The 26167-nt window shown below is 43.8% G+C and overlaps 2 protein-coding genes across 2 annotated transcripts in view; one reads left to right on the top strand and one right to left on the bottom strand.

Moving 5' to 3' along the window:
• Usp8 (ubiquitin specific peptidase 8) overlaps positions 1-14112 on the top strand; it is a 52535-nt gene extending 38423 nt beyond the window's left edge. The window contains exons 12-19 of the mRNA XM_021185785.3: positions 2173-2253; positions 2849-3111; positions 5585-5797; positions 6883-7093; positions 9474-9710; positions 10596-10738; positions 12931-13063; positions 13232-14112. Of these exons, the coding sequence (XP_021041444.1) occupies positions 2173-2253; positions 2849-3111; positions 5585-5797; positions 6883-7093; positions 9474-9710; positions 10596-10738; positions 12931-13063; positions 13232-13417 (1467 nt within the window). The 3' untranslated portion in view covers positions 13418-14112. The remainder of the gene's footprint in view (positions 1-2172; positions 2254-2848; positions 3112-5584; positions 5798-6882; positions 7094-9473; positions 9711-10595; positions 10739-12930; positions 13064-13231) is intronic.
• A 2122-nt stretch (positions 14113-16234) lies between these two features.
• Usp50 (ubiquitin specific peptidase 50) overlaps positions 16235-26167 on the bottom strand; it is a 19583-nt gene continuing 9650 nt past the window's right edge. The window contains exons 6-7 of the mRNA XM_021155825.2: positions 22365-22497; positions 16235-16505 (exon numbers count right to left, since the gene is read on the bottom strand). Coding sequence (XP_021011484.1) covers positions 16266-16505; positions 22365-22497 — 373 coding nt within the window. The 3' untranslated portion in view covers positions 16235-16265. The remainder of the gene's footprint in view (positions 16506-22364; positions 22498-26167) is intronic.

Genomic DNA, 26167 nt, shown 5'->3' with positions numbered 1-26167 from the left:
CCACATAGAAAGACCCTGTATAAACAAACAAACAAACCAAAAAACCACATACATAAGAAAAATTAACATAGTACATGAAATTGTTAACATAATCCAATCATAAAACATTTTCACAACACCAAAGAATCACTCTACCTGTGTATAGTCCTGTCCTATACCCCTCCTAAAGCCTCAGACCAAAACCTGCTGTCTCCATTGACTGTCTTTTCTCAGTCTTTAGCAGCTGACTGCTTTCATCTGGCACAGTGGCTCTCAGCCTTCTTAATGCTGTGACCCTTTAATACAGTTCCTCATGTTGTGGTGACCCCCAATGATCAGATTGTTTCATTAGTACTTAAGTGTAATTCGCTACTGTCATGGATCTTAATGCAAATATCTAATATATAGGATATTTGATATTCAACCCCCAGATTCAACCCACAGATTGAGAACTACTGGTCTAGGTTTGTTGTTGTTGTTGTTGTTGTTGTTGTTTTGTTTAAATGTGTATGGATATTTTGCCTGAATGTATGTCAGTGCCCCTAAAGAGGGCAGAAGAGCACATCTCTTGGGAATCAAACCCATGCCCTCTAGAAGAGCAGCCAGTGCTCTTATCCACTAAGCCGGGTCTCCAACCCCTTACCTAGCATAGTTTTCTATATTTATTTCAGAGCTACCATGTATTGGTAGCTTGTTTCTTCATGTAGTTAATTATTATAGTCTCTGCACATGTGCACATGTCAATTTGGATTACTTAGATATTGCATGTCTTCTTGGGAATTATTTTGAATACTGCTACTGTGGACATTTGTGTCTTTACTTTTGAGTGAGTACTTAGGACTGGAATTCTTTTCAACCCATTTTGTTAATAAACTTAAAAACTGAAAAACAAATAAACCAAAAAAACTTTGAAAGAGCCTGACATGGTGGCGCACACCTTTAATCCCAGTACTCAAAAGGCAGAGGCAGGCAGATCTCTGTGAGTTTCAGGCCAGCCTGGTCTACAGAGCAAATTGTAGGATAGCCAGAGCTACCCTCTTCAAAAACAAACGAACGGAAAAACAGAACAACAACAACAAGGAAAGAAACTTTAAAACAAAAACCAACAACAAAGACACTTCCCAAAACATTTCCCACTTTACACCTGTCAGCATATATCTGCATCCCAGCCAAAACGTTACCGTGATGTACATTTCCCCAATGACATTGACGTCTCTTATGTTTATCTTTGCTTTGTTTTCTGAGATGGTCTCATAGAGCTCAGACTAACCTTGAACTCATGACCTTTTTGCCTCTACATTGCAAAAGCTGAGGTTATAGGTAGTCACTGTCACACCGTCTTACCTGTCTTTGACAAAACCGTAGCCAACTTAATGACTGGCAATTTTGACTGAGCCGTATGAATTTATAATATTCTGGCTAAGTCCCTTATTTGAAGTAAGATTTATAAATATTTTCACCATGATGAGAAGTGTCTTTCATTTAGTTAAGAAAGTGTTACAAACAAAAATCTCTGTAAAGCTAGAAGCATCTGTAGTCAGTGTAGAGACCCATGCTTCAGCATGCTGCCCTGCATTTCCACAGAGCACACTACATGATCTTTGTAAGTGGATACAGAAGCAGCTGTGGTAGGAGGACTAGGTGGCTAGGAGATAATCACCTGACAGGCCTGTGTGGCTCCTTCTCTCACCAGCCACCATGGAGAGCCTCTGCCACTCACCACCAGACCTCTGTGCACTCATCTCCAGTGTTGCAAACACAGTCACTGCGGAAGTAACTGCATTGTTAAAGTTTTAGGAATTGCTGTTAAGAGTCACACAGCTCTCAGTGAATTCTCCGAAGAGTGTAACCTTTGAGTGTCTCCAGACTCTGTGCAGCGTGATAATTAACTAAGAATAATTACCCACCCTTTTTTTCTCCCAGCTAGCAGCTTCAGTCATAGTCTCTCTTCCCAGTGGCCTCTCGGCTTCCTTTGGAAAGTTCTAAAAATGTTATTACATTTCCTCCTTTATTTCACATTCCTTTAACCCTTGATATAGTAGACTTTGAGAAACACAAAACTGCCTTCATCTTTGATGCTGCCTTTAAAAATATGAAGGGTGGTCAAGAAACTTTTTTTTTTCTGTTTAAGTAATTTAAGCTCATGAATGGAAATTTTTAAGTGGAAAATCAGATTATTGTTTTTTAAACTAGGCTCAGCGAGAACCTTTGACGAGAGCACGAAGTGAAGAAATGGGGAGAATTGTGCCGGGACTGCCTTTGGGCTGGGCCAAGGTAAACACTAGGGTTCTACATTAAATGCACGCTACTGTATTTTGGTGTGTGGTTTGGTTTGGTTTGGTTTGGTTTTTCAAGACGGAATTTCTCTGTGTAGCCTTGGCTATCCTGGAACTCACTCTGTAGACGAGGCTGGCCTCGAACTCAGAAATCCGTCTGCCTCTGCCTCCCGAGTGCTGGGATTAAAGGCGTGTGCCACCACTTCCTGGTGCTACTAAAAAGGCATTTTCTTATTGTCCATCCACTTTGTTATAGAGAACATAAACCCTGATTTCTGCAGAGTGAGATCTGGTACTCAGCCTTACACGCTGACTAGCATATGAGCACCCTGGCAATATAATTTTGAAATTGCATATTCCATTAAGGCAAGCCTAAATTTCTTTGAAGGTTTGAAAAATGATTATTAATTTTATTTAAGTTATTTTAGGGCCTGCAGAATATAAAGTTTGTGCTTAGCAAATTCAAGGCCCTAGCTTTAATCTTTTAGCACACACGTGTTTTAACCCAGAAGTAAATATTGTGGTGGGATGACACTTCAATCACTTCTGTGCTTATATTCTTTTTACCTTTTTGTTTATTCTCCTTTCCCAAGTTTCTTGATCCAATCACCGGGACCTTTCGTTACTACCATTCCCCCACAAACACAGTTCACATGTATCCACCTGAAATGGCTCCTGCGTCTGCACCTCCTTCCACCCCGCCCACTCACAAAGTCAAGCCCCAGGTCCCTGCCGAGCGGGACAAGGAGCCATCCAAACTGAAGCGCTCCTACTCCTCGCCAGACATCACTCAGGCCCTGCAGGAGGAGGAGAAGAGGAGGCCAGCAGTGACCCCGATGGTCAACCGGGAGAACAAGTAAGTGCTCCCAGTTCTAGAACTGAAGCAGCGGCATCGCTTCAACCTGTCTGAGTGTCACCCCATAAAGGTATAGCCTTGGAGGATGCGTGAGAGTTGAATCAGTGTATTTGGTAGTGATAGAGATAGGACAGTGTTGCATACATTGTTATAGCGCTTTCCCAGTACCATGCCCAAGGCCTCACTCATCTTTCATAGATCCTAATTTATTTTGTAACTTTTAATTTTATTAGGGAAAGAGAGTGCGTGTGTGTGTGTGTGTGTGTGTGTGTGTACTTGCACATTACAGTACTCTCATCTACTATGTGGGTCCTGAGGACTGGACTCAGGTATCAGGCTTGGGAGAGAGTGCCTTTATTTACTGAGCTGTCTGACCACCCAAGATGACAATTAATAAGATGGCTGAGTTGGCAGTGTTATTATACTCAGTTTCTAGCCTTTGTTTCTCTCACCCAGTCATACAGGAGCATAGTCTCCTATCTATAAAAATGTAGGCACCATATGTCTCCTTTCCTCTTCCTGTTTCTGCTCATCAGGTGATCAGTGGGTTTAAGTTTCCCAAAGTAGCACATCATTTTCTTATATTTCTGCCCCTAACTGATAGAGGAACTGGGCACTTCTGGGGCCGGGGGTGGAAATGCAACTGGCCTTCCATGTCCATGACGTCTGGGCTGGGGTGTAACTCAGCAGAATGCTTGCTTAAATGCCTAAAGTGTGGGTGTGATCCCAACACCACATATAAACTAGTAATGGTGAGCACCACTCGGGAAGTGGAGACAGAAGAGTTAGAAGTTCAACATTACCCTCAGCCAGCCTGGGCCTACATGAGATCCTAACCAATACGGGATCAAAAATACTGGGGTGGGAGGAGTTATAGAAGTACTGAACACAAAGAGGTGTCTGTCCTTGCCATTCCTTTTAACCCAGCACAATAGCTATTTAGATTGTATCAGGTATTAATGAACAGTCAGAAGTGGTTTAAAGGAAACAGGAAGGGGTGCACAAATTAATGCAGACACCATAGCATTTGATCTACTGCAGGGGTCTTGGATATTGAAGCTTGGAGTATACATAAATGTGATGGGTTTTTTTCATGTATTATATATTATTTGTTAATTACTAAGGATTTTTGATTTATCTTTTCCAACACATCCCAAGGAAGTCATTGGTTACCTTCCTAAGAATTCACCTTACCAGGGAGAGACCTATTTGAAAGAGTTTTTGGAATTAGTAATATTCAAATATTACTTTACTACAGTTCATTAATTCGGCAGTGTTTTGAAGCTGTCTCATAAATCGCGCCTGTATCTTTTATAAAGAGTACATGAACAGAAAGAGCATGTAGAGAAAACTGGGGTTCTTTGCTGCTTCCCATCCTCCCCTTCATAGGTAGGGATCAGGAAGATGAAGGAGTGTCCACCAGTCAGGGCACCTTTAGTCAGAAGTGCCCAGCAGATACCTCCATGGTGTCCAGCATGGCTTTAATTTTTTTTTTTTTTTTTCGAGACAGGGTTTCTCTGTATAGCCCTGGCTGTCCTGGAACTCACTTTGTAGACCAGGCTGGCCTCAAACTCAGAAATCCGCCTCCCTCTGCCTTCTGAGTGCTGGGATTAAAGGCATGCGCCACTACGCCCGGCTAACCTTTGCCTCTTTTGAGACCTGTCTGTGGTTAGTATATACTTTTATTTATGTATAATTTATTTACAAGAGCATAAATATCTGCCTCTTTATTTTTTAAATATCTAATACCTACTATAGTGTAAATACTGTGCAAATATAGTATTGAGGAAATAGTTACAAGAAAAATGTGTGCACACACTCAGTTAAGACAATGTCCTCCCCTCCCCACCCCGCCCCTAACACCCAGCCTTCTGACCATTCCTTCTGCCTCAGGAATCTTCCCATGTCCCGTGGTCTGCATCTCTCCCCACCTTGTTTCCATAGTTTCTTTTTTCCTGACCGATGGGTTCTTTCTGCTTACCCAATGCCACTTAAATACAGTTTGCTATTTAACAGCTGGAATCTACATATCTGAAAACACTACATAATATCCTTCTAGAATTAATGTATAATTTATAATTATACATGATTTTATACTATTTAATTCTCTAACATTCCAGTTGAGTTAGAGTATTTCATGATGCTAATGTCTCTGGGTCACTTGGAGAAGATTGAAAGAGCTTTTTCCCATTGGGCAGTAGCCGAGTCTGTCTAGACAAGAGGAAGCTAGAGGACTGGTCTCAGGCCACCTCTAGAACCAAGAACTCAGGAGAAGTGGTAGGCGTGCATTCATGGGAGGGTCCTGGAACATAGTCAGTTAGCCTAATTGCTAGATGTCTTAGGGAACTCAGCAGTTTAGCCTGTGGATTATGGGCAGGATTTTATCTGGTATAGCTGCTCCAGCTGTCTGCCATCTTCATGTGGACCCAGCTTGAGATGCTCTGCATAAGGCATCTTGTTCTTTCTTTCTCAGGCCGCTATGTTACCCTAAAGCTGAGATCTCGAGGCTTTCTGCTTCTCAGATTCGGAACCTCAATCCTGTATTTGGAGGATCAGGACCAGCTCTTACTGGACTTCGTAATCTGGGAAATACTTGTTACATGAACTCAATATTGCAGTGCCTGTGTAATGCTCCACATCTGGCAGATTATTTCAACCGAAACTGCTACCAGGATGATATCAACAGGTAAAGGAACAGTTCATTCTGCAGTACACTCATGAGAGGATATTTAACTGTAGTGCCTGGATGCAGTACTCGCGTTTTGTATAGTTACAACATGCCACACTAGGTAATCATTTTTGTTTATTTGTTTATATAAAAGAGTTTTGACTTTTTAAAAATGTGTGTATCTTGAGTGTGGCTATGTACAAACTAGAGCACACACACAAGCGTGAAGGTCAGAGGACAGCTTGCAGGAACTGGCTCTCTCCAGGGTAGACTCCAGGATTACATCATGTCCTCAGCTCACACATGAGTGCTTTACCTGCTGAGCTTGCTTTCCCATCGGTGTAGAGACAGGGTTCAGGATGAGCATGTCAGTATCTCATCAGGGTCCTGTGCTCTCCCAGCAAACAGCAGGAGGCCCAGGGGCCCAGGGTGAGCCCCTCATTGTGCCCTTTTCAGCAGGCATGGCCTCTTCAGGTCATTTTCATTTTTTGTTTTTTCATTGTATCTTTAAGAGTATGTGCATGTGTAAGTATAGCAGCATGAGGCATCCAGAAAGAGTCTCAGATCCCCAGAACTGGAGCTATGGACAGCTGTGAGCCAACATCTGGTTGCTAGGAATCAAACCCAGGTATTCTCCAGGAGAAACAATCCCTCTTAAGTAGCGTGGAGGCAGCCGTCTCTTCAGCCCCTTAAGGACCTACTCCTAGGCTATGTGCAGTACCTACATTTTGGAGGGACGTATTCAGTTGCCACTGAGCCTCAGAGGAGTCAAATTAGTAAAAGAGAAATGATCTTTATCTGTAAGAATACGGGGTAGTTATCCCAGCTCTGGTCATAAAGGACGAAGAAGATGGCAGACACAGTGTCAGGGTTACAGCTTCCATCTTTGACTGCAGCCTGTTGATGTACGTGAGGAGCAGGGCTTGCAGCCAGGATAAGAAAATGAGTTGGAGGACCACAGCAAAGTCAGGTTCAGATGTGTTTGGTTCAAGCCTGCAGGTGAGTGATTCCTGTGTGTGCTACGTGTGTGCTTTTGTGCTGACATCAAGACCCCACTATAACTTAATTTTTTTCCTTTATTTTCCATAACTTTACGTGCACAGGTCAAATTTGTTGGGGCATAAAGGTGAAGTGGCAGAAGAGTTTGGTATAATCATGAAAGCACTGTGGACAGGACAGTATAGATACATCAGTCCAAAGGACTTTAAAGTCACCATTGGTAAGATTAATGACCAGTTTGCAGGATCCAGCCAACAGGATTCACAAGAGCTGCTTCTGTTCCTCATGGATGGCCTGCACGAGGATCTGAATAAGGTAAGAGTGGGGTCTCCTCAGCTTCGCTTGCTTCCTCTTCACAGCAGTTTAAATGCTTGTTCACTAGTGTCTGTACTGAGTATGGACTGTGCCGTGCCGCGCGCGTGCGTGCGTGTGTGTGTGTGTGTGTGTGTGTGTGTGTGTGTGTGTGTTCTGGATGCTGAGTGTGAATGTATGTGTGTGCTGTGTGGAGTCTGGTAAGCTCCCCAGAACAAAACTGAATGTTTACATTTATTAAATAGAATGAGACATGTTGGGACTGGAATCTTAGACTCAACATAAAGTTTATTTTTATTTTCCAAATATGCATGTCCTGAAGAGAGGGTTTTTTTTTTTTACAATATTTTTGAATAATTGTTTTTTACTGAGTTTTTTTCTCATGGAGTACAGTTTTCCACTTGTGGCAGCATGCCATGTTTTAGATTCTCAGACTAGGAGTGTGCACAGTGGACTTGAAAAGTAGTGTGTGGTTATTTACTCAAGTACTAATAGGAAGTACTGCGCAATTAACAAATGGTAAAATAGCTATTGGAAGTGTTCTTGTGACTCTCATGTTTATGAAAACAAAGTCATGGTTTTATTAATTATTGTCTGAACATCCTTGTTACTTATATATTATTGCATATTTGTGGTGTGTGTGTGTGTGTGTTATACTCAAATGTTCTAAGACTTATCTTCCAAAATAAGAATCACTCCGTGTAAGCAAGTGGTGCATGCATATATATGTCTCTTATTAAAGCAGTATCTTTACGTAAGGACCACCTCCATCTGGATATAGCTTCCTTTTTGCTGCTTCAGAAAGCCTTTAAGGTCATGCTTCTCAGCTGAACATAAGTATAAAAATTCAAGCTGTTATGGTGGCTCACACCTAAGGTCACAGTACTCAGGAGACTGAGGCAGGGAGATTGTTAATTCAGGAACATCCTGGGCTACATAAGGAGATTTTTCTCAAGGGGTGTGTATAGACACCACACACACACACACACACACACACACACACACACACACACACACTGGATTTTAACCCTAATTCCTCCTTACATGACATGTGTTCTTCTTAATGCCATGCTTTTGAGACTATCAAGATGCCTCACTATTGTAAAAGCACCTGCAAGGCCAAGCCTGATGGCCTGATTTTGACCCTCAGAACACGAGTAAAGGAGGCAAGGAGAACCAGCTGCACAGAGCTGTCCTCTGAGCTCCTCGTGCATCTTGACACTGCCTTTACACATATCATTCACATATACACACTCAATATAAAAGTTAAAAAAATGGTTTTAAGCCAAACGTGACAACTTTTTAAAAAAATGGCATGGATTTAAAACATAATTATGTATACTTTATATACAGAATATATATTATGTTTAATGTGTGTTATAATATACATAATGTATAATGTAATGATAATATACATATACTATGATACAGTAATGTATACTTGTGACATGTTCACATGTACCTAATATGCTTTAAGCCTGCCTACCCCCCTACTCTCCTTGCCCTCCCCCTACTCTGGCTAGTTCCCCTTCCTCCTTCATACTTTTTTTTTTCTTGTAATTCAGTGAGTTAATGATACTCACAGAACCATGATGGAGCTTTGGTTACTGGAACATGTGCACCGTTTCAGTGGCATGTCACTGAAGAAACATTAACTGTGTCAATCCTCAGAGGAGGTGTGGGGACCATGAACACCCCTCCCTTCCATGTCTGGTATGTGTAATCACAGCTGATGTGAGTTTGAAGTTGTGCCATGTACACCTCTCCCCCTCCTCCTCCTTCCACTCTTCCTCTGTGAGCCTTAGGGGGTGACGGGTATGTTCCATCTATGGCTGGGCATTCAGCAGTCATTTGTTCTCAGTGCCTTGGCCAGTTAGCGTCTCTACGGTCAACACCCACACTGCAAAAGCAGCTTCACTCTTAAAACAAGAGCTGAGTCTCTGTGACTCAGGGTCAGTCCACAAACTACTCAGGGTTGTCTACACTTTACAGTCTTACACACTTTAAATAAAAATATGTCCAGAAGGTGTTATAAAGACCCAGCATGGTGACCTATGCTTTTAATCTCAGCATTTGGGAGGCAGAAGCAGGTGGATCTCTGAGTTCAAAGCCAGCCTGACTGCATAATGAGTTCTAGGACAGCTAGGGCTACATAATGAGACACTGGCCAAACAAAATGAGAAGGGGGCGAGGGAAGAAGTTCAAGCCATGTCCTTTCAGTAAAGTGGGTTTGGGGTAGAATTAATTTTTTTGTAAATGACAAGATCAGAGCTCCTCAGTGCGGCTAAATGTGTACGATGTTTAGTGTTGTTCCTTGAGTTTCACATCTACCTGTGGACAGCACACCCTGAGACACTAGCAGCACTCACCTGTCCTCCCCCAGGCTGACAATCGGAAGAGGCACAAGGAAGAGAACAACGAGCACCTGGATGACCTGCAGGCGGCCGAGCACGCCTGGCAGAAGCACAAGCAGCTCAACGAGTCCATCATCGTGGCCCTGTTCCAGGGCCAGTTCAAGTCCACGGTGCAGTGCCTCACCTGCCGCAGGAGGTCACGCACCTTCGAGGCCTTCATGTACTTGTCTTTGCCGCTAGCATCCACAAGTAAATGTACTCTACAGGTACGTCTAAGAGAAAGCGTGTTACTAAAATGCTTTGTGTGCCTCATCCTGACAGGAAAATCAGTGAGCTACCCTCCTAGCCCTAGTAGGGTTTTGTTGCTATTTTGTGTGTTTTGCCAGCATGTCTGTGCACCAACTGCATGCAGTACCTACAGAAGCCAGAAGAAGGTATCAGATTCTCTGAAACTAGAGTTGGTAGGTGCAAACCGCCATGTGGGTGCTAGGAATTGAACCCAAGTGCTCAGTAAGAGCAAGCGCTCTTAACTGCTGAGCCATCTCTCCAGCCCATTGCTAGCCCTTGAGTTTTAAATGGTTCTTGCTATGTAGCTCAGACTAGTCGTGACCCACAGTGCTGGGAGGATAGGCATATGTCACTGGGTGCAACTAGAAGCTGCTTGGGAGGGCTGAACCCAGAGCGTTGTGCATGGTGGACAAGCCTTTCACCACACAGCCAAACTGAAACGCTTGTATTTTAGAGACGTTTTGAAAGCTAACTTAGGAAGTTGTATTTGATGTTAGCGCAGATGTATTTTTTCTATGCACTTACTTGGGATCAGACATGTTGATTTCCACACAACAGCAGTGTAACTAATAGAATAGCTTATGTTGATACCTTCAGTTTTTACTTCTTCCAGGAAGTCCACCGTAATCCACCAGACTCAGGACAGAGATCTTGTGTGTGCTGCCCTGAGCTTCTGCATACCTACCCCATTCCTCACCGCACCTTGCAACACACTATTTGTGTCCCTTCTTACAGCAGACACTTACCCACCTTACTGAGGTGCCCCAATAAGCGCTGCAGCATTCCTACAGAAGAGCGCCTCTTTAAGGCACTCCATCAGGAAGTGAATCACTGAGTATTTGTGCTTTTTTTTTTCCCACCAGGACTGCCTTAGATTATTTTCCAAAGAAGAAAAGCTTACAGATAACAACAGATTTTACTGCAGCCATTGCCGAGCTCGGCGGGATTCTCTAAAGAAAATAGAAATCTGGAAATTACCTCCTGTGCTGTTAGTACACCTGAAACGGTAAGGTCTCTCTGCCTGTGCAGTAGCATTTGATGGAGGAATTGCCATGGCTACATAATTTGCACATACTGTCTCTTAAAGGAAACCTAAGGAATGTTCTCCAGCAAATAAGTAAGGCAGACATGACAGTGGAATAACTATACTGTTACTTTATGTGCATTCTATGCGATTCTGTTTCCTTACACAATAAATGGAACAAAAAACTAATGGAAATAATGGCATTTCAGAAACAAAAGTTTAAATGACATCAAGTGGAAAATGTTACAGTGTAATTCTAACACAAATGAGTAGATACAAATTAACATTCAGTTGCTGGAGAGATGATTCAGAGGTTAAGAGAACTGACTCTTGCAGAGGACCCAGATTCTATTCCTAATACCCACATGGCAGGTCACAACTGCCTCTGATTCCATTTCCAGCAGATCTAGTGTCCTCCTCTGTCATCTGTGACCAGCAGGCATACACGTGGAGCACAGATATGCGTGCACATAAATGATACAGTTGTTTTTTAACTAACACTCAAATTATAGCAAAATTAATTTAATTATGTGTAACATGGTGGGCACACACCTATAATTTCAAGCTATTGAAAATGGAAGCAGAATGACCAAGAATATAAGGCCAGCCTGGGCTTCATGAGACCTGGTGTCAAGAAAGTTAAAATGTTAAGTCATGCTTTTTAAAAAAGTATGAGTTTAGAGCATTGTGCCTTAGCTCGTGTGTGACAGTCAGAGGACAGCTCTTAGAAGTCAGCTTTCGGGGGCTGGTGAGATGGCTCAGTGGGTAAGAGCACCCGACTGCTCTTCCAAAGGTCCAGAGTTCAAATCCCAGCAACCACATGGTGGCTCACAACCATCTGTAATGAGATCTGGCGCCCTCTTCTGGAGTGTCTGAAGACAGCTACAGTGTACTCACATATAATAAATAAATAAATCTTTAAAAAAAAAAAAAAGAAGTCAGCTTTCTCCTGCCACCTTCTCAGATCTAGAAACTGACCTTAGGTCACCGGGGCTGCACACAGCTGTTTGAGCTGAGCCACCTCCCTAGCCCAAAGTGCGGGGAAAAAGAAGCCACAATTTTAAAATCTAACTTTAAGATAAAAATATTTGAATATTGCCTGTGCTAAGGTGCAAGCATTGTCTCCAAAATCTGTCTTAGTTAGAGTTTCTATTGCTGTGAGCAGACACCATGACCATGGTAACTCTTATAAAGGACGATATTTTATTGCAGTTGGCTTATAGGTTCAGAGGTTCACTCCATTTTCCTCATGGCGAGAAGCCCCAAGTGGAAGGACAGGGTCCCAGACAGCACAGCAGTGAGAGCTGCAGCATGTCTCTGTTCCTCGGGAAATCCATTTGGGAAGTTAGATGTCACAGATAGGTTCTTGCCCGTGTACCACAGGCCAGCTCTGACCCTGTCTTCCTTAGACTCCCTTAATGCTAACGTTACACACCACCACACCCAGCCTGAATTAGCTTTAAAAAACAAAACAAAAGAAAAACCCTAAAGTTTCATCTTTGTTGAGAACTCTATTTTTGTTTTTGGTTACTAGAGATTCATAGCCAATTGCTTATTTAAGTTTAGTTGCTTATTGACTGTTCAGTTTTCTGTCTTGACAAGTTTGTCGGCTTCACTTTGAGCATTGTAATATAAATGGCAATATAGACGTTTTAAAGCATAGAATTGTTCTGTTAGAAGTTGTAATTAGTATTAAACGTTATTCCTGGAAGCTCTAAGGCAACTGTATAGTGACTGAGTTGTTGAGAAGCAGGTCATCACTGAAGTATTTTGGTATGTATGATGCCCTGGGTTTGACCCTTGACACTGTAAATAATAATTGAGGGGTTGGATTTTGGTGTGTTGCTCTCTGTGACCTACATCTCCGTGTTTGTAAAATAAAAATGAAACATGTCTTCCCTACTAAAACAGGCCTTATTAAAATAGTTTTGTTGTGTGTGTTGCTGTGAGTGCAGGCAGAGTCATACTGCACATGTGGAGGGCAGCCTTGCAGAGTCACTTCTCTTCTTCCACTCTTAGGTGGGTTTGCACATCAAGGGCTTTGCCCTCTGAGCATCTTACTGGCCCTCAGATCTGAAGTGAACCTTAAGAGCTTCCTAACGTCCATGCTAAATAGTGAAATCTCATTTTTGTCTTTCTCCGTCAACCTAATCCCTGTCATGTTTGCCCTACAGATTTTCCTATGACGGCAGGTGGAAGCAGAAGCTGCAAACATCCGTGGATTTCCCATTGGAAAATCTTGACCTGTCACAGTACGTTATTGGTCCAAAAAACAGCTTGAAGAAATATAACTTGTTTTCTGTTTCAGTAAGTATCATGTTGAACTGAAGATATTTTTAAAGCAAACTAATAAAATAGGAGGCTCCAGCATTTCCTTACCCCATAGGAGAGTGAGAATAACCAAAACTGGAAATAACTGACACAATTTTTTTGTGCTAAGGAATGATTGAGTTTGTTTTGTCTTGCTTGGTACAGAACCACTACGGCGGGCTAGACGGAGGCCACTACACAGCCTACTGTAAGAACGCGGCAAGGCAGCGCTGGTTTAAGTTTGATGACCATGAAGTTTCTGATATCTCTGTGTCTTCTGTGAGGTCATCAGCAGCTTATATCCTCTTTTATACTTCCCTGGGACCACGCATAACTGACGTAGCCACATAGAGAGGAGTAGGCTGTCGGCTTATTGATGTCTCCAAATTGCAGCCTCACATCTAATGCTTACAAAGATAATGGATCGCTGCAGCTGCTATGTAGAGGGATTCCAGAACACTGGGGCTGTGCTACTAGCACCATATAATTCAGGCCAGTGCTGTTTATCAAAAGAAAGAAAGAAAGAAAACAGCCTGACATTTAACAACTATCATAGTACGCATTCCTTACAGGAGTCATTTATTTCAAAACAACTTTTTGAGTCTGCCCCAAAGTTAAAATAATTCATTAGTCAGACATTTATTATTCTCTTGGTACCAAACCATCATAACCTCCATTTTCCTATTCGCTGCTCCAGCCTCTTCTCATTTCTATTCCCAGCTCAGTCCACTCTGAATACTCTAGAATGACCTAACTCAGATAGGAATGTATATGTACATATTTATTGCACTGTTGCACATCAGACTGCTGTACATAGTTTAACATATCCTTCTGTGAAAGCCTAGAAAGGATTTTTTTCTTTTTCTTTTGGCCTCTTCTAGGTAGCTGCAATGCTTTCTTAAGGAAATGACAGGGCAAAACTATTTTTCTGTTGGCTTCCGGCTGTATTTGTGCACTAAATCTTTATTCTAAACAAATGGAAACTTTAATTTTTTAAAAATAATTCATTTACATCTACATTAAAATCTTAATGAAGAAAAAAATCATTTGAAACCTTGTACATGTTTTGTCTTCTTTTTTTCTTAAGTGTTTTGAGACAGTCTCACTGTGTGTCCTCTCCTGGCTGTCCTGGAGCTCACAGATCCGCCTGCCTCTTGCTTTGTGTGTTTTACACACACTGTTCTCTACACTCACTCTGGGTTTAGTTTCTTATTCTGCAAATAAGGACTTGATTTCACTCTCTCCTCGTGTGGTATTCAGATCTCAAGAGCTGGAAGTCAGTTACATAATCCCAGATGCCTGTCAGAATTCTGTAGAAGAATCAAGGAAGAGTCCTGAGTGGCTGTGTTTGTAACATGCACACTGCACTATGGAGCCTGCTATGCTGATCTTTCTAGAGCAGAGACATAAGGGAGCCCTACCCTCCTATAAGGACAGCAATGGGGACTGCACAGTGGGTCTTAGAGGGGCTGCTGGGTTTGTTGGTTTGTTTGTTTGTTTGGAGGCTTTCATACTGTGCTGTTTAGATCATTTTCACTCTGTCCTTTTCATTCCTCTCATGTTCCCCAGTTCTCTCTAATCCATGACCTCTTATGTTGCGTGCGCGCGTGCACACACACACACACAGAGAGAGAGAGAGAGAGAGAGAGAGAGAGAGAGAGAGAGAGAGAGAGAGAGAGAGAGAGAGAGATACAAACCCAGCCTGCTGAGTCCATTTACTGTTACCTGTGTGGTTTTAGAGCTAACCACTTGAGACTGGATTTAATGTCAGGGTTCTCCTCCCTGGAGAAGGCTGATCCCCTCTCTCAGTAGCCATTACTTGCTTGTAGCTCTTCATTGTGGGTGGCACCTCCCCAGCTGTGGGTAGTTGACTAGATTTACAGTCTGTTTAGTAGGTGTGGATTCCCTCCTTTTGAATGGTTTAAATCCATTTAGACAGCTGTTGGTTGTCCCCAAGAAATAAGTGCTGCCATTGCACCTTTTGGGCTATCGTCATGCTGTTCATTGTGGTTCATACGTGTGGTTCACACGTGTCGCAGCTGACAGCACTGTTGGTTGCTTCCTCCCTGGGCACAGCACCTTGGGATGCCATGAGAACGCCCTCAAGTGCAGGCTTTCAGATCACTTCCAGCTTGATTCCTTCAAAGCCTGTGTCTAAAGTATGCTGTCCTCAGCACCGGGGCCTCAGCCTGCCAGTGCTGCAAGGCAGCCAGGGGCAGTGCAATAGCTCATACTGTTGTGGGAGTCTCTTCTAAACAAGGACTCTTAGTAAGTGGTTATTTAGCTTACTTGGGGCAGGTTAGAGCTTGGGTTTTTGAGTCATAAACTTAATAACATGAAAGGACAGTCTCCCTAAATTACTGTGAAATCTTTTTTTTTTTTTTGTTTATTTGTTTGTATGGGATTCTTTTCTTTTGTTTTTGTTTTCTGAGATAGGGTTCTTGGTGTAGCCTTGGCTGTCCTGGAACTCAAAGAGATCCACCTGCCTCTGCCTCCTGAGTGCTGAGACTAAAGGCATGCACCCCCACTGCCTGGCTACATGTTTTGTTTTAAGACTTATTTTTACATGTCTTGGTATTTTGCCTGTGTGTCTATGTGTACCATGTGGGTGCTGAGAACTGAACCCTAGTCCTCTGCTAGCAGCAAGGGACCATAACCTCTGAGCCATCTCTTCCAGCCCACCAGGTCACATTCTTACACTCAGAGCCATTTGCACCTGATTTTTTTTCTTGTGCTAGCATCAAGACTCAGGACCTGGTGCATGCAGAAGAAACACTCTGCCACTGAGGTTTCTGTTCTATTTTGTTTATTCTCATGTGTAAACAAAAATTATTTGTGTTGGGCTGGAGAGATGGTTCACTGGGTAAAAATGTCTCCCGCTAATGCTGAGGACCTGAGTTCAAGCCTCAGGACCCACATGGTGGAAAGGAAAACTAACTCCCACAAGTTAGCCTCTGACTTCCACATGCACATAGATACAAAATAAGTATAAAACTTGGGGGACATAACTTAGTATATGAAATACATTGTAATAGAAACCCATTCATTGCAGGGGGCATTGACCTTTGAAACCTGCAGTTCTTAGGCCCCTGTGGTGGCACTGCATGGCCTCCATGCTGCCTTCTGTGCTGCAGACTTGTTTTATAGAGGCTGTCTGTGGGACGTAAGTAGGTGGTAAGGATTTAATAAGAAAGCATATTCACGGCCACTTTCGGATACCTTGCTTGCAGTGGTCAGGAGTACTGTCCTGGCTCTTGCGTTTCTGTGTTGGTATAGAAAAAGGCTGGCAGCTATAGAACAGAAGATAGGCTGTAGCTGTTTGAACAGAAGTATCTGGAATCTCACTGACTCGGGTATCATCAAAGCTGTACCAGGACTGAGTTACCGAGTTCTTGCAGAAGGCAGTGTAGTGACCACCATCCAGATCTCCAAAGTGGTTCTAGGAAAGAAAGGATGTAAGGCATCATTTCCACATGTGAATGCTCTGACTGATGGGATAAAAATGACAAGGCCAAAGACCATTTTAAAGGGTCTTATACTGAGGAAACAATTTTCTCAAGACTTACATACGGTCTAACTTGGAACTGCTTATACATTGTATTCATTGACTTTAATAGAATTAGATAGGAAATCAGACTATATATAAACTTAAAAAATTTTTTTTTAAGAGAAGGCTGGAGAGATGGCTCAGCAATTAGGAGCACTGACTGCTCTTCCAGAGGTCCTGAGTTCAATTCCCAGCAACCACATGGTGGCCCACAACCATCTGTAATGAGATCCAATGCATTCTTCTGGTGTGTCTGAAGACAGCTACAGTGTACTTGTAGATATAAAAGAAAGAAATATGCTTGTGTACCACATGCATGCCCAGTGCCAGGAGACCTGAAGAAAGCATTGGATTCCCCTGGAACTGGAGTTGTAAGTTGCGAGCCTCCGTGTGTGGTTGTGCCTCAGTGTCTCAGGGCTGCAGCAGTAAAACTGAAAAACTCTGATCTCCAAGGCCTAGGATATTTCCTAGCTAGTTTTTACAAAGTCTGCTGACCCCTCATACAAAAGAAAGAAAATAACATTGAATGGTAACCTTAAGAACCCTTCCCCTTTGACAAGCCCCAACTCTGCATCTGTTAACAGCAGGAAGCAGCAGCTGTAGCTCATACCTGTAATCCTAGGCCTTGGAAAGGTTGAGGCAGGAGGACTGCCACGAGTTCAAAGCTTAGACCCTGTCTCAAAAAGAAAACATCAAGCTTTTTTTTTTTTTTTTTTGGTTTTTGGAGACAGGGTTCCTTTCTCTGTGTAGACCAGGCTGACCTTGAACTCGGAAATCCTTCTGTCTCCCAAGTGCAGGGATTAAAGGCGTGGGCCACCACTGCCCAGCCAGCTTTTTATTTAGTACGTGTGTATTTCCCAAGTGTACGTATGTACACCATGCGTGTGCTGGTGCATGTGGAGGTCAGACAAGAGTTTGTAGTTGCCTGGAACTGGAGCTACTGATGGTTGTGAGCCATCATGTGGGTGCTGGGAACCAAACCCAGCTCCTCTGCCAAGAACAAGAAGTGCTCTTAAGCACCGAGCAGCCATCTCCCTAGACCCTTTCACTTTCAGCCTTTATCAGATTTCTTATGCACCACAGCACAAGGGATGCCCACTAACATTTCCTCAGTTTCCATCATGTCTCTTTGCCTATCATGGATCAAAATGGAGGAAGAAGATTAAAGAGGAGAATGAGGTAGGTGGGAACCAGAGCACTGGAACTGCAAGGTCACACAAGCTCTAGAGAGCAGGGCTTCGGTTTCAGAAAATATGCTAGATTGAGGTCTGCATACCTCAGTGGAAAGACGGGCTAAGGCTCTTGCCAGCAAGGCTGAAAACCTGAGTTGTGTATCTGGGACCCACATGGGGGAGGAGAACTGATTTCTGCAGGTTGTCCTCTGAGCTCCATATGTTCCCTGTCATGTGTGCTTACATACATACATACATACATACATACATACATACATGTGCATAATAACCTCTAAAATGTAAAACCTTTAGCACTAGGCATGGTGGCTGAAATCCCACCACAGGAGACTGAGGCAGAAGATTGTGAGGTGGAGGCCAGACTGAGCTAGAAAAAAAAGAACTGGGTGAAAAAGAAAAATAAACACAAAACAAAAAACTAGGGACAAAGCAAATGAAAAATGTTCATTTATATATATATATAGATGTTCATATATATATATATATAAATGTTCATATATATATATATATATATATATATATATATATAGAGAGAGAGAGAGAGAGAGAGAGAGAGAGGAGAGAGAGAGAGTGAGTGAGTTCCAGGCTAGCCAGGGCTATGTAATAACATTCTGTCTCAAAACGCAAGATAAGTGGTTTTATGATTCCATTTTTGTGACCTGCCTAAAAATGACAAGCCCATAGAAACAGGAAGTCTGTTGGTGGTTTCCAGGGTCTGGTGGAGAGAAAAAATGAGTAGGAAAGATTCTTTTAAGAATACTGAAGATGTTCTAAGATGTTAACTGTGATGATCTTGAACAACTATGTAAATACACACCAAAACCCACAGAGCCGTACACACCCAAGTGAACATTCCACACACTTAAGTCTGAAAGACAAAATTGACAGTCTACAAGCAGCCAAAGACTGAATGAAGGCCATTGTTGAGTACACACATTAGCATGCTTTGGAACAGTGCCACCCACATTGACATATGTAGGCCTTGTCTCCAGAGTGAGGTGGTAGAACCTTTAGAGATGGGGACTTGAGAGAGGTCCTTAGGTCAATGGGCATGTGTCCCTGTCTCAGGATGTGAGTCCTGCATGTTAGGGAAATAAGTAAATAGCTGTAACGCATTAAGACTCGGTTTTCCCCAGATACTAAGCTTGAACCTAGGCCTGTACACATGCCCAGCAAGCAGTGTATCCCTGAGTGGCACAGCCCCAGACCTGTATTGCAATAAGAAAACACAGGCAACGTAGAAAAACGGGCAAAAGACTTGACTTGTTTTCACACGCAAACCAGAGCACAGTAGGGCACCATAGTATACACGCCTGAAATCCCAGCACCCAGGAAGCAAGTTCAAGGCCATGCCATTGTGGAAGATCAAGGACAAACTTCAGTTCGAATGCTATCCCACTATGGAGGCAGCTAGACCAGCCCAGTGGGAAGCTGTGGAGTAGAGTAGGGACTTAGGCAACCACAGCTCCTCTTGCTGCTGCTGAGAAGGAACTGGAATCTGCTTTGGAAAGCCTGCGTTTACTGTTTGCATGCCCGCCCGCCAGTACCCCCAACTCCTAGAAAGAGACTCCAAAAGGCTGTGTTCATGGCAAACAACTGAGAACCAAAAGGCTGTGTCCATCTTGCTAATATCCGAGAACTACCACAGCAGTGCTCTTAACGGTTCAAAGCACTCAAGTACAATACGTGAGCAGGTAATGGTGTCTTCACACAGTGAAAGCCTACCCAGTGGAGAACGAAGCATCAGGTATGTAGCAATGTGGATAACGGTTTCAGAATTTTGAGCAAAAGGAGCGAATCCTAACGATCTGGCACCTACTGTGGGACTCATTAGCATAAACAAAATCCAAGTTATCCCATTAGAAGTCTGGTTTCTGCACTTGAAGAGGGATTTTTGGACAGTTACACACTGATAAAACTGTCTGCACCCTGTTCTTACTGCGTGGATGTGCTCACTAGACAACTGCCAAATTGTATGCTCAGATGTTATGTGTTCTCCTGTTTTTACTTCAAAAACTGTTTGGGGTTTTTGGTTTTGTTTTGACCTGGTCCTGCCTCTGCCTGAGCGCTTACATTATAGGCATGTACAACCAGTGGCAGTTTATGGTGCTGGAGATGGAAGCCAAGGCATTGTGGATCCTGGGCAAGCTACAACCTCTATCACCAATTATTTATTTAAAAACAAAGACTTTCAGCCAGACAGTGGTGGCGCACACCTTTTGTCCCAGCACTTGGGAGGCAGAGGCAGGTGAATCTTGAGTTCGAGGCTAGCCTGGTCTACAAAGTGAGTTCCAGGACAGCCAGAGCTACACAGAGACACCCTGTCTCAGAACACCACAGGCTTTCTACAAGGTGATTTAACCAAAGCACCAGTACTCCCGGCACCTCCACAAAGAACCAAGCAGCAAGTGTAGAGCTTCGAAGTTACTGAGAACATTGGAAATCAGCACAGTGGAGTAAACAGGACACCCGCTCCCACTCCTGCAGTTCCATGGCAGTGAGAAACCTACTGTAGGCTGAAAGTGACACTGCCCACTCCATAAACAGTGTAGAGGACAGCTGTCACCCGCCACCCCCAACCCCCATGGCAGTGAGGAGGCTTCCTTCTGCAGTGACAGGCTCACAGCTGAACTACATAATGATCCTGACTGACATTTCCCAAGTAATGCTCTGGGGTGCTGTGGCCAGGAGCCATCTGGATAAGGGACCTGTTGTCTGAATGCAGTGTGCTAGAGAAACCTCACCCTGACTCGGTAGAGAGCTATATCACTAACCCAACAGCCCAGCTGACTGGCTCCCACCCAGCCTTATTGACTGCCAAATACAGAAGTTGTGACACAGAGGGGAATAGAGAACGCCCTCCAGTCCTGGGGGAAGAGGAGCCTTCCCTCAGAGGCCAGGCACACGGGGACTCAGAAGATTCACACAGGTAGCCCTGCATCATTTGGGCCACCCCTCCCCCACATTGCTGCATGGGAGCACCTGCCACTCCTCCAGATGCAGAGGCAGCATCACCCTCCTTCTGGCAGGGCAGCCTCAAGCTCAGGACCAGAAGATGCTATTGAATCTTATTTAGAAATATCAAATCATTCTGTGAGGGTTTCTCATCAGATGTCACATATTGATACCAGCTTAAAAAAGAAAAAAATGTGACTTAGTAACTAAAAACCAGCCAGTGGAAGTTGAAAATCACACATCTTCAGATCTAGACTGAGGAGAGGGATGAGTGCTTGCTTCTGATCACAGAAGTCCGGAGCCAAGGGACACTTTCTCCAGACAGCACTTAGGCACGGCGACAAGACAGGTGGGGTTAAGCTCACCTCAGCCTCTGGCAATCCCGGCAGACTGGGGCTGGGATGCGCTTTTGTTAGCTGTGAAATGGGGAGTGCTGGTGAGTTTGAAGCAGTCTGTGTTTGTGAATCCTGTGTGTGAGGTGTTCTGATTGTTGCAGAGTAAGGGCAGATCTGCAGAATCAATAGAAGAGAGCTGTATGGTCCTGTTTATCAGTCAGTACCAAATGATTAAAGATGACTGGGGATGTATGATCAGTAGAACAGACTGGCAGAGCCAAGTGTGAATCCGTGCAACTACAGCTACCTGATTTGTGTTTGAGATTGGTAAGTTTTTACTGTGTGGGTGTGTGTTACCCCCATGTTAGTCTGTACCAAGTATATGGTCAAAAGAGGGAGCTGGATCCCTCTAGACCTGGAGTAACTAATGGTTGTAAAGCTGCCACCTAAGTACTGGGCATCAACCGTGGGTCCCTCCAGAGCAACAGCAAGCTCCTCTGAGCAATCAAAGATGCCAACAGAGTGGAGGGGAAAACCACGGTGCAAGAAAATATTGGCAAACCATCTCTCTCTCATTCATATATATATATATATATATATATATATATATATATATATGTATATATGTGTATATATATATATATATATAAACTCAAGAGCAAGAAACACCAGTTCAGTTGGGGCTGGAGAGATGGCTCAGTGGTTGAGAGCAATAGCTGCTCTTCCAAAGGTCCTGAGTTGAATTCCCAGCAACCACATGGTGGCTCACAACCATCTGTAATGGGATCTGATGCCCTCTTCTGGTGTGTCTGAAGACAGCGACAGTGTACTTATATAAATAAGTGTTTAAAAAGAAAAAAAAAAAAAAAACCCAATTGAAAAAGCAAATAAAGGACCTAAGCAGGCATTTCTCAAAGGACAAAATGTGATGGTTACACAGAGACTCACAGTGCCTGGCACACAGTGTGACTAGGTAAGAATAAAATAAATCAGCGGCCTGGGGGATAAAGCCGTTAGCTGAGGGGCTGAAAGAGCTCTGCAGTTAAGATCACGTGAGTGCTCCGACAGAAGGGCCATGTTTGGTTCCCAGCTCCCAGCCATCCCTGACTCCATCTCTAAGGGATTTAGTGCCCCCTCCTGGCCTCTGGCAATTACCACGGACCTGACCTCTGACCGTGCACATGGCCAAGATGCTAGGCCTCCAGGCAGAGATAGGGCCAGACAACGGGTGTTCTCTCCTTTCAACATGAAAGCGTTAGCATGGAACTCACCACCACTGCGCACAGGTTGTACATGGGATGTTTCCGGAAAACTGGACAGATATAAGGAGTGAGGTCCAGGTTGGTCAGTGGGTAATGGATGTCTGTCCACAGCTTCCTCTTTACTGTGCCCTGGATGTCAAACCTGGGGAGATGACAAAAAAAGTAGGAAATCCGCAGGATGTCTGTAAGCCTCATGCGAGGGAGGTCCACAGGCCTGAACACATTCCCTGGACAGTTAAGGCTAACTTCTGAGAGGACCATCTGGTATGGAAATCACTTCCTCACCTAAATATATTTACAAATGCCAGACCCATCAGCCTCAACAAAGTATGTCAGCGAGAGAGAGCACAGACCTCAGCAAACCATAGCTAATGTGGAGAGAGCAAAGCAAGCCTGCCCGGGGGAGACAGCACAGCAGAGGCTGCCGAGGGCCAAGTCAAATCACCCTCACTTCTTTCTCTCCACACAGCCCCCTCCCTGGCCTCTCTCCCCTCTCCCCCACCCCTGCCCCAAAGTGCCTTTCTATCTCCTCTCTCCTCCACCCTACCTCTCCCTTCCCCTCACCTTTCTCCCCTTCCCATCCCCTCTTCCCCCTCTCTCCATTCTGTCCTCTCCTCCCTCCCTCTCTCCCCCCTCTCTTCCTCCACTCTCCTTTCCCTTCCCCTGCCCCTCTCTTCCCATTGTCTCATTATGTAGCGTTGGCTGGCCTGGAGCTCTCTCTGTAGACCAGGTTGGCCTCAGACTCACAAGAGATCCACTGCCTCTGCCTCCTGAGTGCTGGGACTAGAGGCGTGCATCACCACACCTGGCCCCTGTCTTGATGTTGGCACCGTTATCATCCTGGTTTTTCAAAGTGGAGATCTAAACCTAAAGATAGTGTTGTAATATGAAATTCCTGTTTGAATCTTTAATCTCTCTGGTTATATAGATCAGAGGTCAGCAGATCTAGGATCGTATCAGAATCATTCAGAACCTTTAAAAAAATCATGTTCATGGGGCTGGAGAGATGGCTCAGCAGACAAGAGTACAGACTGCTCTTTCAGAAGACCTGGGTTCAATCCCAAGACCCACATGGCAATTCACAGCTGTCTGAAACTCTAAGATCTTACACCCTCACACAGACGTACAGGCAGGCAAAATACCAATGCACATAAAATAAAAACAAATTATTATTTTTTTTAAATCATGTTCACTCAGAAAATGTGCTAGTTTCGATCTGAGGCAGGAAAGTTACCAGATAACCAGGGTCACTGTTAAGTTATAAAGAAGCAAACCCTGTTCCCCAAAACTTAAGGGGATGCCCTGTGTGATGGTTTATATGAAAATGGCCTCCACAGGCTCACAGGGAATGGCACTGTTAGGAGGAGTCTCTGGGCTCAAGCCTGAGCCCCTGCCATGGTATGTAGGGTTGGTCTGGTACTGCTATGTATCCAGATGCTAAATACCGGCCCCTAAGGTCTGGCTGCTCCTTGACAAGGCAATCCTCATGTATACCAAATGATGCTATGTAACTTTGTTCCCCAAGTTAATTGGTCTATATTAGGCCTGTGATTGGACAGTAGAGAGAGGTAGGCAGGTTTTTCAGTTACCTGGCTGGGAGATGCATGGAGGGAAAGAGGGAGAATAAAGGACACAGAAGAGAGGAGAAAGCCACCAAGAGAGGAAATGGACCATGAGTGCGTGGCCGGGAGAGGAGAAGGGCCATGAGTGCGTGGCCGGGAGAAACGGGTAGCAAGGGACACATGGCTGGGGTCTAAGTTAGAATAGCTCCCGAACCTGCCCAGTCTAGGCTCACAGCTTGTAAACAAAATACCTGGACAGTGTGTCTGTTATATACTGTGTGTGTTTTATATGGGCTAGCAAGAATGATTGATTCCTTTTACAGTGATACGTAGAAGTGACTGAGGAAGACACCAGATATCAAACTTTGGCCACATACATGCGCACACACTGCCCCCACACGTAGGCATTCACGTAGTTTTCTTTAGGCAAGTCCCGGGAGCTCATGGCAAAGGGAGAGAACATGGTAAAGAGCCATCGGAGAACTTTCTGACAGGTGTTGTTGACACAGGCGTTGCAGTGAATATGTCCATTTGTACAATTTCATAGAGAAAAGAATACATTTTATATGTGTAAATATATCTTTTTAAGAGATTTGCTTATTTTAAAGTTTTTTTAAAAATATTTACGTATTTATTTGTGTATTTATTTATTCCATGTATGTGAGTACACTGTTGCTATCTTCAGACACATCAGAAGAGGACATCCAACCCATTACAGATGGCTGTGAGCCACCATGTGGTTGCTGAGAATTGAACTCAATACCTCTAGAACAGTCAGTGCTCTTAACCACTGAGCCATCTCTCCAGCCCCTATTTTATAGGTTTTATGGACATAAGTGTTTTGCCCTCCTATATGAGTGTACCATGTGACTGCCTATTGCTTGCAGAGGCCGGAAGAGGGCTTTGGGTCCCCTGGAACTAGAGTTACAGATATGGCTGTGAGTTGCCATGGAACTGAACCCTGGCCCTGTACAAGAGCAGGAAGTGCTCCAGCTATGGTGGTTTGAACAGGAATGGCCCCCATAGACTCACGTGTTTGAATACTTGGCCATAGGAAGTAACACTATAAGGAGGTGTGGCCTTGTTGGAGGAAGTGCGTCACGGTGTGGGTGAGCTTTGAGGTCTCAGATGTTCAAGCTAGGCCTGGCTTAGCATTCCCTTCTGCTACTGTGGTCCAAGATGCAGAACTCTCTGCTCCCTCTCTGCCTACATCTTGCCATGTTTCCTGCCATGATGATAATGAACTAAATCTCTGAAACGGTAAGCCTACCCCAATTAAATGTTTTTCTTTATAAACAGTAATAGAAACCCCAAGACACTAGCCATTATATAAACATATCTTAATATTAATAAGTAAAAAGCTAAAACTAATGAATGTAGTCATGGAACCAGGATTGAAAGGATTGTGTGCTGGGCATGGTGGCGCACGCCTTTAATCCCAGCACTTGGGAGGCAGAGGCAGGCAATTTCTGAGTTCAAGGCCAGCCTGGTCTACAGAGTGAGTTCCACTACACACTACACAGAGAAACCCTGTATCGAAAAACCAAAAAAAAAAAGACGACGAAGAAGAAGAAGAAAAAGATGAAGAGGAGGAGGAGGAGGAGGAGGAGGAAAGAAAAGAAAAGAAAAGAAAAGAAAAGAAAAGAAAAGAAAAGAAAAGAAAAGAAAGGATTGTGTGCCAAAGTACACATGTGGAAGAATGTTGCTCACTCGCTTGTTCCTCATGGCTTGCTCAGCCTGCTTTCTCATGGAATCCAGGACCACCCAGTCATTGATTAAGGAAATGCCTATAGTCAGGCAGTGGTGGCTCACACCTTTAATCCCAGCACTTGGGAGGCAGAGACAGGTGGATTTCTGAGTTCAAGGCCAGCCTGGTCTACAGAGTGAGTTCCAGGACAGCCAGGGCTACACAGAAAAACCCTGTCTTGAAAAACCAGAAAGAAAGAAAGAAAGAAAGAAAGAAAGAAAGAAAGAAAGAAAGAAAGAAAGAAAGGAAAGGAAAGGAAAAAGGAAAGGAAAGGAAAGGAAAGGAAAAAGGAAAGGAAAGGAAAGGAAAAAGGAAAGGAAAAAGGAAAGGAAAGGAGAAAGGAAAGGAAAAAGGAAAGGAAAGGAAAGGAAAAAGGAAAGGAAAGAACAAGGAAAAAGGAAAGGAAAGGAAAGGAAAAGGGAAAGGAAAAAGGAAAGGAAAGGAAAAAGGAAAGGAAAAAGGAAAGGAAAAAGGAAAGGAAAAAGGAAAGGAAAAAGAAAGGA

Source organism: Mus caroli, unplaced genomic scaffold (assembly GCF_978045245.1).
Source record: "Mus caroli unplaced genomic scaffold, Mus_caroli_1 scaffold_2, whole genome shotgun sequence".
NCBI lineage: Eukaryota > Metazoa > Chordata > Mammalia > Rodentia > Muridae > Mus > Mus caroli.
This window is presented reverse-complemented; position numbering and strand designations above follow the sequence as displayed.